This window comes from Hyperoodon ampullatus, assembly GCF_949752795.1.
Source record: "Hyperoodon ampullatus genome assembly, chromosome: 2".
Taxonomy (NCBI): Eukaryota; Metazoa; Chordata; class Mammalia; order Artiodactyla; family Ziphiidae; genus Hyperoodon; species Hyperoodon ampullatus.
This window is the reverse complement of record NC_136915.1, coordinates 144,260,117-144,275,452: the sequence shown is the minus strand read 5'-3', so window position 1 is coordinate 144,275,452 and position 15,336 is coordinate 144,260,117. Positions and strand designations below refer to the sequence as shown.

The window sequence follows — 15,336 nt, the reverse complement described above, 5'->3', positions numbered from 1 at the left end:
CTCAAAATGGGCTCAGGACTGTTAGGGAAGGCCTTCTGTTGGAGGTACCATCCATACTAAGTTGAAACCTGAGTCAGATTTAGCCAGGTACAAAGTGGAGCGATGAGAGTGGAAGAAAAAGTTTCAGACAGGAAACGGCAAGTGTGGAGGCATCAGGGTGAATAAACCGGCATGACTTAGGATTCAGAGGCTTTAGCATGGCTGGAGTGTGCAGTGCAAGGGGATTAGAGCTTATGGTTAGTTTTAAACATATGCAGGCGGCCAACAAGGAGCTGATAAATCAGTCTTTTGTTTAATTGATATATAATTGACATATTAGTTTCAGGTGTACAACATAATGATTCAATGTCTATATACCTTACAAACTTATCGCAACAATAAGTAAAGTTACCATTTGTCACCATACAAAGTTAATGCAATATTATTGACTATATTCCCCATGGCATACATTGGATCCCTGTGACCTGTTCACTTTATAACTGGAAGTTTTATACCTCCTGATCTCCCCCATCCATTTTGCCCACCCTCCAACCCTGCCCTCCCTGCTGGCAACCACCAGTCTGTTCTCTGTATCTATCCGTCTGGTTTTTTGTTTTTTAGATTCCACATATAAGTGAAATCACATGCTGTTGATATTTGTCTTTGTCTGACTTATTTCACTTACTGTGATACCCTCAAGGTCTATCCTTGTTGTCGCAGATGGCAAGATTTCATTCATTTATGGCTGAGTAATATTCCATTGTGTGTGTGTGTGTGTGTGTGTGTGTGTGTGTGTGTGTGTGTGTGTGTGTACACACCACATCTTTATCCATTTGTCATCTGTGGACACTTAGGCTGCTTCCATATTCCATATTTTGGCTATTATAAATGTTGCATTGAACGTAGGAGTGCATATATCTTTTTGAATTAGTGGGTTTTTTTCTTTGGATAAACACCCAGAAGTTGAATTGCTCAATTGTATGGTGATTCTGTTTTTAATTTTTGAAGAACATCCATACTGTTTTCCATAGTGGCTGCACCAATTTACATTTCCACTAACAGTGCACGAGGGTTCCCTTTTCTCCACATCTTTGCCAGCATTTGTTATTTCTTGTCTTTTGGATAAGACCTATTCTGACAGGTTTGAGGTGATATCTCATTGTGGTTTTTTTTCTCTCTGTGCTTTGGTTAATAGCAACTTATAATACATGGTGGCTGTAAGAATTTTTAACTCCAAAATCACAGCCTATCATTTTATATTATTTCATTTTGATCACAGCACTTACTAGCCACCTGATACATTCTTCTTCTTTTTTTTTTATTTTTTTATTTTTTGCGGTACGTGGGCCTCTCACTGTTGTGGCCTCTCCTGTTGCGGAGCACAGGCTCCGGACACGCAGGCTCAGCAGCCATGGCTCACGGGCCCAGCCGCTCCGCGGCATGTGGGATCTTCCCAGACCGGGGCATGAACCCGCATCCCCTGCATCGGCAGGCGGACTCTCAACCACTGCGCTACCAGGGAAGCCCTCTTCTTTTTTTTTTTAATTGGAGTAGGTATAGTTGATTTACAATGTTGTGCTCATTTCTGCTGTATGGCAGTGACTCAGTTATACACATATATACATCCTTTTTTATATTCTTTTGCATTATGGCATATCCCAGGAGATTGGATATAGTTCCCTGTGCTATACAGTAGGACCTTGTTGTTTACCCATTCTAAAGGTAATAGTTTGCATCAACTAACCCCAGACTCTCAGTCCATCCCTTTCCCCACCCCTGACCTTGGCAACCACAGGTCTGAGAGTCTGTTTCTGTTTTGTAGATAGGTTCATTTGTGCCATATTTTAGATTTCATATATACGTGATATCATATGGTATTTGTCTTTCTCTTTCTGACAGACTCCTCTTAGTATGATAATCTGTAGTTGCATCCATGTTGCTGCCAAATGGCATTATTTTGTTCATGTTTATGACTGAGTAGTATTCCATTGTATATATGTATCACATCTTTATCCATTCATCTGTCAATGGACATTTAGGTTGTTTCCATGTCTTGGCTATTGTGAATAGTGCTGCTATGAACATAGGGGTGCATGTATCTTTTTGAATTATAGTTTTGTCCAGATACATGCCCAGGAGTGGGATTGCTGGATCATATGGTAATTATATTTTTAGTTTTCCAAGGAAACTCCATACTGTTTTCCATAGTGACTGCACCAACTTACATTCCCACCAACAGTGTAGGAGGGTTCCCTTCTCTCTACACCCTCTCCAGCATTTGTTATTTGTAGACTTTTTAATGATGGCCATTCTGACCAGTGTGAGATGGGGTACCTCATTGTAGTTTTGATTTCTCATTGTGATTTTGATTTGCATTTTCCTGATGATGAGTGATGTTGAGCATCTCTACATTTGACTGTTGGCTATCAGTACGACTTCTTTGGAAAAATGTCTATTCAGGTCCTCTGCTTTTTTTTTTTTTTTTTTTTTTTTTTTTTGCTGTACGCGGGCCTCTCACTGTTGTGGCCTCTCCCATTGCGGAGCACAGGCTCCAGACGCGCAGGCTCAGCGGCCATGGCTCATGGGTCCAGCCACTCCACGGCATGTGGGATCCCCCCGGACCGGGGCATGACCCCGTGTCTCCTGCATCGGCAGGTGGATTCTCAACCACTGCGCCACCAGGGAAGCCCTGTTTGGGGTTTTTTGATAATGAGTTACATGAGTTCTTTATATATTTTGGATCTTAATCCCTTACTAGATTTACAAATATCCTCTCCCATTCAGTAGATTGCCTTTTTGTTTCATTGATGGTTTCCATTGCTGTGCACAAGCTTTTTAGTTTGATGTAGTCCCATTTGTTTATTTTTGGTTTCATTGCCCTTGCCTGTGGAGTCAGATCCAAAAAAATATTGCTAAGACTGTTGTCAGGGAAGTTACTGCCTATGTTTTCTTCTGGGAGTTCTGTGGTTTTCAGGTCTTATGTTCAAGTCTTTAATCCATTTTGAGTTGATTTTTGTAGATGGTGTAAGCTAGTGGTCCAGTTTCATTCTTTTGCATGTAGCTGTCTAGTTTTCCCATCACCATTTGTTGATGAGACTGTCTTTTCTGCATTGTATATTCTTGTCTCCTTTGTCATAGATTAATTGACCATATAAATATGGATTTATTTCTGGGCTCTCTGTTCTGTTGATCTGTGTCTGTTTTTGTGCTATTACCGTACAATTTTGATTACTGTAGACTTGTAGTGTAGTTTAAAATCAGGGAGTGTTATACCTTCAGCTTTGTTCTCCTTTCTCATAATCAGTTTGGCTATTCAGGATCCTTTGCAACTCTGTACAAATTTTAGGATTATTCTAGTTTTATGAAAAATGTCATGGGTATTTTGATAAGGATTGCATTAAATCTGTAGATTTCTTTGGGTAGTATGGACTTTGTTTTTGAATTTTATTTATTTCTTTATACAGCAGGTTCTTATTAGTTATCCATTTAATACATATTAGTATATACATGTCAGTCCCAATCTCCCAATTCATCACACCCCCACCCCCACCCCCACTTCCCCCCTTGGTGTCCAGTATGGACATTTTAACAGTACTAAGTCTTCCAATCTATGAGCATGGTGTATTTTTTCATGTTTCTGTCATCTTTAATTTCTTTCATCAATACCTTGTAGTTTTCCAAGTACAAGTTTTTTACCTTCTTGGTTAGATTTTTTCTAGGTATTTTATTCTTTTTGATGCTATTGTAAATGGATTGTTTTCTTAATTTCTCTTTCTAATAGTTCATTATTAATGTATATAAACACAACAGATTTTGTTAATTTTGTATCCTGCAACATTACTAAATTTATTTATTAGTTCTGACAGTTTTTTGGTGGAGTCTTTAGGGTTTTCTCCATAAAGTATCATGTCATCTGCAAATAGTCAGTTTTACTTCCTCCTTTCCAATTTGGGTATCTTTTATTTCTTTTTCTTGCCTAGTTGCTGTGGCTAGGATTTCCAATACTATGTTGAATAAAAGTGGCAGAAGTGTGCATCCTTGTCTTGTTCCTGATTTTAGAGGAAACGCTTTCAGCTTTTCACCACTGAATATGATGTTAGCTGTGGGTTTATTGTATATGCCTTTGTTATGTTGAGATACATTTCCTCTATACCCACTTTGTCAACCCATCCTTGCATCCCTGGAATAAATTCTACTTGATTATAGCGTATGGTCCTTTTAATGTATTGTTGGATTCAGTTTGCTAATAATTTGTCAAGGATTTTTGCATCTGTGTTTATCAGGCATAGTAGCCTGTACATTTCTTTTTTTGTGGTGTTTCTGTCTGGTTTCAGTATCAGGGTTATGCTGGCCTCATAAAATGAGTTTGGAAGTGTTTCCGCCTCTTCAGTTTTTTGAAATATGTTTGAGAAGGATAGGTATTAAATCTTCTTTAAATATTTCGTAGAATTTACCATGAAGCTCTCTGGTCCTGGTCTTTTGTTTTTGGGGAGTTTTTTGATTACTGATTCAATCACATTACTAGTAATTGATCTATTCACATTTTCTGTTTCTTCATGATTCAGTTTTAGAAGATTGTGTGTTTCTAGGAATTTATGTATTTCTTCTCGGTTATCTGACTCGTTGGTGTATAATTGTTCGTAGTAGTCTCTTATGATACTTTGTATTTCTATAGTGTCAGTTATAACTTCTCTTTCATTTCTGATTTTATTTGGGCCCCTTCTCTTTTTTTCTTATTGAGTCTGACTAAAGGGTTGTTAATTTTGTTTATCTTTTCACAGAACCAGCTCTTAGTTTCATTGATCTTTTTGTCTCCATTTCATTTATTCCGTATTTCTCATCTGACTTCTATTATTTCCTTCCTTCTTTGTTGGAAGTTTTTTCCTTTCAGCATATTTGAACATATCATGCCATCTCCTTCTGGACCACAAAGTTTCTGATGAAAAATCAGCTGATACTCTTTTTTTTTTTTTATTAGTTTCTGCTTTATAACAAAGTGAATCAGTCATACATATACATCTGTTCCCACATCCCTTCACTCATGCATCTCCCTCCCTCCCACCCTCCCCAACCCACCCCAGCTGATATTCTTATGGGTATTCCCTTGTCTGTAATTAGTTGTTTTTCTCTTGCTGCTTAAGATTCCCTCTTTACCTTTGACTTTTAACATATTAATTATAATGTGTCTTGGTATGAATCTCCTTGGGTTCATTTTGTTTGGGACTCTTGGTTCTTGCCGGACCTGAATGTCTGTTTCCTTCACCAGGTTAGGGACATTTTTAGCCATTATTTCTTCAGATAAGTTTTCTGCCCCTTTCTTTCTCTGTCCTCCTTCTGGGACCCCTATAATGTGGATGTTTGTGCCCCTTTCTCTCTCTTCTTCTGCGACCCCTTAACACCGATGATAGTACACTTGATGTTGTCCCGCAGTTCCCTTAAACTGTCCTCATATTTTAAAAATATTTTTTCTCTTTGCTGTTCTGTTGGGGTGATTTCTACTACCTTGTCTGCCAGGTCACTGATCTGTTCTTTTCTACCATCTAGTCTGCTGTTGATTTCCTCTAGTGTATTTTTCAGTTCAATTATTATAATCTTCAGCTGTGTGAGTTCTGTTTAGAACTTTCTTATATTTTGTCTCTTTCTTGAGTTTCTCACTGTGTTCGTTCATTCATCTCCCAAGTTTGGTGAGCATCTTTAGGACTATGACTTTGAATTCTTTATCAGATAAATCACTTACATCTGTTTCGTTAAATATTTTTTCTGGGGTTTTATCTTGTTCCTTCATTTGGAACATGTTCCTCTGCTTCCTCATTTTGCTTGACTCTCCGTGTTTGTTTCTGTGTATTATGCAAAACAGTTACTGCCCCGTCTTGAAGGAGTGGCCCTGTGTGGGAGATGAACTGTATTTTAAACTTTTTCCTAGTTCTTGGTCGTCTTATAAACTCTCTCTCTCTGTTTGTTTCACTCCCATGGAGTCTAGAAATGCAGTCCCACCCCCATCTGCCTGAGCCTGGTGCTCAAGGAGTGTCCCCTGTGTGGGCTACGTGCGATTGTTGCCTCAGGTCGTGTCCCACGAGTGGCATGAGATGGGGTAGGCGTGGCTGCTCGTTGTCCATGTTTGTCAGTGCTGCACACAAGCAGTGCAGGGCCGTGGGGTAGGGGGTACTCACCCACCACCACTGTTAGCAACTTAGAGTGAGAGTGCAAAAAAGTGGCACCCACCAGTGCCATCAAGGTAGAGAGAATTTGTAAAAATGGCATCTGCCAGCATTCTGTCCCCAGAGAGAGTCCCAGCCAACTTCTGCCCCTCTGGTAGATGCTTTAAGATTAGCAAGTGAATCTCCTTCACATATGATCTGGGCTCTTTACAGACTGCTACTTGTTGCTTAGGAAAGAGATGTGGGCAGGAAATATAAATTTTTGTGATGATAATGTTAAAGCCATAATTAGTGAATATATTTATCCAAAGCTTTATGTAGAATGAAAGAGAACTTGTGGGTGAATCCAGGGATTTGTTGAAGAGCTCTTTGAATATGGAAAAATAGATAAGGACCGGGTCAGTAATAGGAGAAGTAAGTGTTAAAGTGATAGAAACCACCAGTGAGGAAAAGAACATTTCAAGGAGGGTGTGCTTATGCATTCGTGACAAGAAACACTAAAGTGCCATTGAATTGGTAACTGAGAGCTGTTGGTGACCTTGGCAAGAGTCATTTCAGTGGTGTCCTGAGACTCAGAGGCAGATTGCAGTGCATTAAGGAGTGAGTGGGAGATTTTAAAGTAGAGATAATTTTTTGGAAGGTTTGCCAGTGAAGGAAAAGAAGAGGGTGGGAGCTAGAAGGGACCGTAGATGCAAAGGAGGGATGATGATGATGACGATGATGATTTTAATAATTAAAGCAGTTTGAGCACAATTACATGCAAAGGGGAAGATGTGGAAGGTACAAGGGGAGGCTGCAGTTTGAGAGGGTGGAAGCTAATGACTTGGTGGTGAGTCATGAACTGATGTGTGCTTGGCTGTTTTGTGTATAGGAGTGGCAATACTGCAGAGAAGCATCCGACTTTATGCCCCCTTCTATTCGTCAGACATCCTCATTGCCTCCCCTCTGGGCTTGAGGACCATCATTGGTGGAGAAGGAGAGAAGAAGAGAGATTTTGACTTTCTGTCTTCTATTGAGCTTCTCATCATTGATCAAGCTGACATTTACCTGATGCAGAACTGGGAGCATGTCTTGGTAATGCTGGTCATTAACATTTAGAGACAAGAAGCTCAGTGGTTTGAGTCTGAAATGGTTATTAAAGTCCAGATTAAAACTCAGCTTGGAAATGGAAATATTCCACATTTTCCAATTTGAAAATGGGAAATGTTGTCCCCTCTTCTACCCACAAGTTGGTCAGTAAAGTATCCAGAAAGATAAAAATTCTTGTCAACATTTTCAAATCTCCAGAAAAGATTTCTTCCCCTTAAAAGTTGCTTCTAGTAATAGACCAGTTTAGTGTGGTTGGTTGGTTGGTTGGTTGAAATCCCTCCTCACCAGGAATGTTTTGATCTAAAATAGTTCCTCCTATTTATGCTCGTTCTCTTTTGTTTGGTCTTCAGTGGAGATGGGAAAACATTGCTCATGATTTCTTAATTTGTGATGTTTTACAGAGAAACGTAAGATGTTTTTGTCCCCCTGCTGTAATTTGTACTATAATTTTTTTTCTCCCTCTCAACATACTCTGCAATGTTTTGGGGTTTAGGATTGTGCTTTGGAACAATCCTCATCACAGAACTATAGGTTTATTTTTATAAGGCATGTGAGAAGTTACCTTTTCTACAACCCCAGGACTTGGAGTAAGTTTGGGACAGATAAAGGGGAGTACTTATTTATAAAGTAGGGAATAAACTTATAGTACTTGTGACCCTTCAATATACATTACAAGGTAAAAATATGATTAAAATAGAAAAGGCATGTCAATGGTTGAGTCATCTTTATTTTGAGCAAAAGGCACATGTAGTCACTCAGGGAATTTTCTAACGTTTTGGGAACCAAGTCATGGAAGGACAGCAGCTCTGTTTTCCGTGTCATTTCCCTTCTTGTCCAAGTCTGGAACTTAGTCGCTTATAGAGTCACCAGAGTGGCATTTCAGAATTTCCTTGAAAAGAAATATTCTGTATAGGTAGCATCTTGATCCTTTTTGAAAGATCCACAAGGTGGCCAGTTTGAGCTTTTCTTCTTGTTCGCTTGACTATGGGCAAGTCACTCACCCATCTGAGCCTGTTTGCTTGTTGTAATTTGGGAGATGATAGTATCTGCTTCATGGGGTTAAGTAAGATGATGGGCTTATAGAAAGGTTAGCAACGCCCAACAGGTAAGTGTTCAATAAGTATTAATGGAGTATTATTTCTGCTCAAAGCATTTGATGAACCACATGAACCTACTGCCCTTGGACTCACATGGGGTGGACTTTTCTCGAGTGCGCATGTGGAACCTCAATAATTGGTCCAAGTACTATCGTCAGACGCTGCTGTTTGGGGCCCTGCAGGATGCCCAGATCAACTCTGTGTTCAACAAGTACTGCGTCAATGTGCAAGGCCAGGTGGGTTCTCTCCTTCTTTCGCTGAATTTTCATGAAGTATTGTGTATAGTTTGGGTCATGAGGCAGAAGGAGAGGACAGCATTTGGTCAACAATGGGGATAGCTCACTTCCTAATGTTCTCACTGACTCCTGGCAGGTGGCTGTGAGGAACGTCCCGATGACAGGCTGCATCAGTCATGTCCTGGTGCAGCTCCCACATGTCTTCCAGAGGATGGAACCTGAAAACCTAGCTTCAGTGATTGATGCCAGGTACCCTCCCCTGTCCCATTGGACCCCTGGGGGTCACAGAGAGGGATTTTACTTGGGCATTCAAATTTAGAATTGTATTCCATGTTGGCTTTATTATTTACCATTTACAAAATGAAATGAGATAATTGAATCCAATCATGCCATTGACAGAGGAGGACACTGAAGGCCAGAGAAATGGTGTGTTGTCCTAGTTCCGATAGTGTCAGGGTTAGTAAATCAAGGGTACTTTCCCCTAGACTGTGGCATTTTTAAATTACATTAATTTTTTAATGCCTCATGTCAACAACTTAATTCTAAGCCCTTCAGGGCAAGAACTGTTTTTCTAATTCTCTGTGTAATTTCCCCCCGTCTTCTCATTGTGTTTAGTCAGGGGACCCATGGTAGCAGAATGGTGCTTAACACATGGTAGGTGTTCAGTAATTATTTGTTGACTGACTGATTGACAACTGAATGAATGAGTGATACAGTTACGTACTTCCTAGAATAGTTCTCTGGGATATACCAGCATCACATCTATTCTTTATGATGAATAGTGTTGGCACTTACTTTTTGATGCGCTTAACAAGTTTTATCCTTACATAATCTCTTTGCAATGAGGTAGGCCAAATTGGCCTCTTAGGGGAGGTAGAAGGAGATTGTGACTTGCCCAGGGTCATGCAGTTGGCAGTGACACTATGGCTCACCTCTAGACCACTGACTCTGCCCTTTGCCTTTCCAAATCAGGTTTAACTTTTTCGTCAACAAGATTTTGCCTCAGTATCGTGATGCAGTCATGTCTCACACGCTTATCTATGTCCCCTCCTACTTTGACTTCGTGCGTCTCCGAAATTACTTCAAGAAGGAGGAACTGAACTTCACTCATATCTGCGAGTACACCCAGAAGTCTGGTGTCTCCAGGGCCAGACACTTCTTCCTTCAAGGAGAGAAGCAGTTCCTGCTCCTCACAGAGCGCTTCCATTTCTACAAAAGGTAAAGTAGGGCCAGGTTTCAAGTGTCCTCTCTGGAGGGCCTGCTTCCAAGTGCATGGTGGGCTTTGCTGTGTTATAAGGTCCTCCCTTGCTTCACCTCCTGCAGACAAGCCAGAGTTTGGGGGGCTGGACAGACTTTTCTTGATTGGTTGGTTGGTTTTCTTTCAAAATTGTTGGAAAAGGTGGTAGAAACGAATGCGTGACTACAGCATAACCTGTATATAGATCTGGAGTGGGTCCATACTTAGGGTACCTCCTGTAGCTGTGGGTATACCCCTCAAGAAGGACATTACAGAGTTGAGCAGCTCTCAACTGAATACAGGAAAGGGAGGAAGCTGTTGTAGAAGCACAGATGAAACACTGGGGACTGTGTGGTCTGTGGAGATGGAAGTTGAGTACAGGGTCAGTGTTCAGAAAGCTCTCATTTGTCCTGAGGCAGTGCACACACACTTCTGCACCAAGGAGAACCAGGACTAAGGGGCTCCTTGAAGTTTATGAGAAGCAAAAGGTGAGGGGCTTAGAGGTGAATATTTAAGGGCTTCAGGGTTTGCTTCTTGCTGGCATCATTATTTGCTTTGTTCCAGTGAGTTGTTGTTTTCATTCATGTTGGAAATGGTATTTTGGGGGAGTTTGCACTCAGCAGGTCTAAAGAGCCCTTAGTTTTCCAAAAGCTTGATACATCAAAGCAAGTCCTTTAAATGAAGTGGATGGATTGGAAAACTTCCCAGTGTGATTGTCTGTAGCAAGCGTGAACTAAGCTGGGATGAGGACTGCTCTCAAGTAGCAGCTTTTCAAGGAGAGGGCATGATGTCAAAGGAGCCCTTTCTCTAAAGTAGGCTGGACAGTCTTCTGTCTTACACTGTTCATTTATTGACCAAACTGTTTTGTCCCCAAAGTCACTATAAAGACAAACCGAACACATGCCATTAGCTTTGTACCCTGGACCAGGTTAGTGGGTGTTTAAGTTGAATGGAGATAATCTGCAACTGCCAATTATCTCAAGGTTCCCAGCTATAGATTTTTTTGCTTGAGAGGTCACCAAGGTGATGATGGGTATTTTGATCTGCAGTGTCTTTGTGATTTGATTTTTTCATTTGACCTTGGGAAAAGTACATGTATTTTACACTTTAGTATCCAGCTTTAAAATTCTGTATTTATATTCTCTATGGAAGTAGGCCATGTTAGACATACTGCAGTTCATTTGTGAGCTAGCAAAAAACTTTCAACCTGAGGATTTGTTTTCTTTGGGGAGATGAAACCAGTAGAATCTTAGGATGGGATGGGCATTTGGTCATGATGGCCCTCCTGAGGGGAGGACAGTTCACAGTTCTTTCTCTGAGCATTATCAGTGGGTTAGCATAGGAAGGATTCTTAAGCAGGGGGCAATCAGAAACTCTGGAGGTAGGATTTCTGGAGGTGGGAAACGCTAGTGGGGTGTTTCTGAGTGCTCCCTGCCCCAGGGAGAACCCCAGTTATAGAAGTAACAGACCTCGTCTTTATAGACTGTATGCAGGAGCCAGCCTTGCAAGTCAGTTGTGGTTGCCTCATTTATCTTTAACAGTTGTCAGGTAACATAGACATCGGGAATGTCCTTAGTTTTAGGTCCTGTCACAGTGTTACGCCATATTTGTAGGGGTCACCGAAGACCCAAAGCACATACAGGAGAGGAGGAAGGCAGGGGAAGAGGTGCAGAAGGTCATGGGAATTGTTACTAACTGCCCCTCTGAAGAGGTTCTGGTCACGTTCTCTTATTTCCAGGAGATGCCTAGTCTCTACTGTGCACGAATTGGTACTAAGAGAGATTTTCTTGGGTTTTAAATATAATACCTATTGGAATTGGTTTTGTTGTTTTATTTTGCTTTAAAAATACTCTCATTATAAGAGTATTACACAATTATTGTAGAGAACCTAGAAAATCTAGGTTAAAAAAATGGGATCACCTATAATCTTACTGATATAAATACCCATTTTGGTGTATTTCTTTCCTGTCTCTTTGATGTAAAAAACATGTGCACGTGCACACATACACACAGACACAGGCATTTTAAAAAGGACACCAAAATTGGGATCACAGTGTACACATTTGGATTTTTTTTCTTTTATCTTGAATGTTTTATGTGCTTATTGAAAAAAAGCTTAAATAAGTTAGCATTTTGGTATATATTTGTATGTTATGGATGTATTTTTAAGTTAATATATATATAGTTCTACTATATCCTGCCCCTGCTCCAACTTTTTATTTGGGAAGATTTCATTTCAAAAGACATTGTAAGACTATCCCAGTGAACATCTCTAACTCCTTCCACTTAGGCTTCACTAGCTGTTAGCATTTTACCACATTCTCATGCACCCACATTCTCTGTCTCTCCTTCTCTCTTTCCACTCACATCTCTTATTTTTCCTTCCTGAACCATTTGAGAGTAAATTATGGGAGGCTTCATGACACTTAACTCCTAAATCTTTCAGCCTGTAGAGCTTAAAAACAACATTCTTTTATCTAACCACAACACCATTAACATACCACTTGACATTACTGCAGTAATACCATCTAATATTTAGTCTGTATGCAAATTTTCCTAGTTGTTCCCAAAATGACTATTACAGCTGTTTCTCACCACCCCCCCACCCCAATCCAGGATTTAGTTAAGAATCCTACATTGCATTTGCGTGACATGTTTCTTTAGTCTATTTTAGCAGTTCTCAAGCAGGAGCAGTTTTGCTCCCCAAGGGACATTTGGAAATATCTGGAGACATTTTTGGTTGGTACAGTTGGAGGGTTATTCTAGTGGTCTAGTGGTTCAAGCGGGTCAAGGCCTGGGTGCTGTAGACGTCCTACAGTGCACAGGACAGCCCTTACAACAAAGAATTACCTGGCTTAAAATGGCAGTAGTGCCAGGGTTAAGAAACCCTGATCTAGAATAATTCTCTTCCTTTGTTTCTTGCTGTGATACTGATATTTTTTGAAGAGTCCAGTCCAGTTTCCTGTAGAATGTCCCACATCTGGATTTGGCTGTTTTCTTATTATTTAGATCAGTGTTCCCAAACTTTGCCACATATTAGAATCCCCTTGGGGAGCTTTTAAAAATCTGAATGCCCTGGTCATACCCCAGTATCAATTAAATCATGGTGTTTGGGGATGGGGACCAATTACAGGTACTTTTAAAAAACAAATAGGTGATTCAGTGAGCATCAGAGTTCGGGGACCAAAGATTTAAACATTATTTTAGTAAGAATTCTACATAGAGGATACTGTGTACTTCCCCCTGCATCTCCTCAAGAGGCCCAGGGTGTCAGTTTATCCCATTTTTGGTGATACTAAATGTAATCACTTGGTCAAAGTAGGTCTGCTAAATCTTTACATTGTAAAAATACCTTTTCTGTGTAATTATAAGTAATCTTTAAGGTGTGTATAGCATCCTTTTTAATGGTTGCATAGTGTTACATTGTATGGGTATATAATTAACCCAGTTTCCTTTTAATGGGCATATTGATTTGTTGTTTTCTGTTATTATATACAGTAATGCCAAGAGCATCCATATGCGTAGTTGATGGCATAGTTGCCTAGGCATTTCCTTAGGATAAATTTGGAAAGGAAAACTTATTTGTTCAAAAGCTGTACCCAGTTTAAAATTTGCTGTGTGTTGCCACTCCCATCTTCTCCCCTCCCCGGTGAAATACACACTCACAATAATTTATACTCCATTAGCCTATTTCTGTAAATTCTGTAAATATTTCTGTAAATTCTCCTTTTTTCCAGTGACTTGATAGTCAAAATGATACCTCATGGTTTTAATGTCTTTTTCTTGCTTTTCTGTGTTTTTTGTAATTGTCAGTTGAATGTAGTGCCTGAGTAAGTAGTTGGCCTGGACGCCTCTTCTGTCAGGCCACTAGTGTGGCAGTTGTGAATCTAGTTAGGATTTGGTTGTTACCGTCGTTGCCTTCTATTTACCACAAACTGCCAGTTCCTCCAGCAGACAGTGGCCCACTGTGGGGCCCAGTACTGGAGGGCCTTGTCTCAGTGTCCTGCTCCCCTCTCAGCTTTCACCATGCCCTGCACCCCTGTGCCGAGGGAGAGCCTCTCCCACGCTCCGGCCCCTCCCCCAGCAGCAGGCTGCTCCTGCTCGCTCCTCCCCTAAGGCTTGAAGTGGGGCAGTTGTTCTCCTCCTGGTCCAGCTCAGATGCAGGCAGGTTCTGTCCATCCTGGGCTTTGGAGCTGGCGCTTTCTCAGGGCTCCTGCACCACCCTCCATGGTGGCCAGCCTCTGCCTTGTTCTACGAGGGGTCTTGGTGGGAAAGAGTTCCCTGCTTCTCTGCAGTGGTGGCAAACATCTGCTTACATCAGTGCAGGATCTTGGGCTGAACAGGCTTCATGCCCTTTCCCCTTTGCCCAGACTGCTCTTTTTACTGGATGTAAGTCCTGTGGTGGGGAGGGATGGGGTGAGGGGTTAATGCTCCTCCCTTAGGGCACACAGTTTTGCTGCTTCTGACTCCCCGCTGGCAGTTGACCTTTGCCCCTCTCACTGGCTTCAGGCTTTAGCTTCATATACAACATGGCTCTGGGAAGAGAGTGAGTTTTCATGTCTGCACCACCATCGGGGTCTCTCAGGTCTTCTGCCTTGCGTCCAGTCTCTCCAGGGCTCGCAGTGGAGACCTTTGGAAAAGCCCTCATGACTGTGAAGTAAAGGAGTGTCCGGGAATCCCAGGGATTCTGAACTGTCATGCAAGCCCATAATTGCCCTTTAAGAACTTGTTAAAAGTGTAGCTTTTTTCTTCTACCCACTTTCTTAGCAGCTGCCCTCTTCCCCACTGTGCTCTGCCAAAGGTGAAGTGGTTCATATGTCCTGTCTTTCTTCAGACCATCTTGTCACTCTTTGGAATTCAGTCAGTGATGGGCTGAAGCTGGCTCATACCAGCTCTTAAGGTATGGTTGCACATCTCTTCCCAGTTCCAAGTTCAGCAACATGACACTGGTAGCTTGAAATGGAGTATTTACACCACAGAAATTGGCAAATGCTTCAAATCAGCACCTATCCTCCCCCACTGAGAATCAGTTGTTAAACACACACCAGGCCACCGTTGAATCAGTTCACTTGGTTGCCCTGTGACATCAGCTGTCTAGGCTCAGGAAAAGGAACACTGTTGTAGATTATCTTTTTCTTGTTAGCATGGGAGCAGTATTCTCTTGAGTTTTCTACATACTAAGCAGAAATGGAACTGTGTGTTTGTTTTTGTTTGTTTTGATAACTACTGAGGCAGAACTGTGTTTTTTCAACATCATTAGCCATTAAAATTCCTTTATGGAAAGAGGATGTGGAAAGCTGATCCAAGTAATGGACTGCAGTTATATTTTGGGAGAGGAGGGTCTCCAGAGAGATCAGGATGAGCCAAGGGATAAAAAGACAAGGAAAACTTAACCGTCCATGAATAAAATAAAATTCCCGAGGGAGTCTGACATCAGCCCTGTATGAGAGTCTAACAGGAAAAATCAGAACCTTGTCAACGTATAAAATCTTTGGTCATGGAGCCCAAGAGGGAATGATTGATCTCAACCCGAACCGTAA

At 41.1% G+C, this 15,336-nt stretch overlaps 1 protein-coding gene across 1 annotated transcript in view; it reads left to right on the top strand.

Annotated features, from left to right (window-relative positions):
- The window catches only part of LOC307069183 (U3 small nucleolar RNA-associated protein 25 homolog), a 29,023-nt gene that overhangs the window by 11,885 nt on the left and 1,802 nt on the right, over positions 1 to 15,336 (top strand). The window contains exons 8-11 of the mRNA XM_079727363.1: positions 7,009 to 7,211; positions 8,377 to 8,559; positions 8,696 to 8,808; positions 9,532 to 9,777. Of these exons, the coding sequence (XP_079583489.1) occupies positions 7,009 to 7,211; positions 8,377 to 8,559; positions 8,696 to 8,808; positions 9,532 to 9,777 (745 nt within the window). The remainder of the gene's footprint in view (positions 1 to 7,008; positions 7,212 to 8,376; positions 8,560 to 8,695; positions 8,809 to 9,531; positions 9,778 to 15,336) is intronic.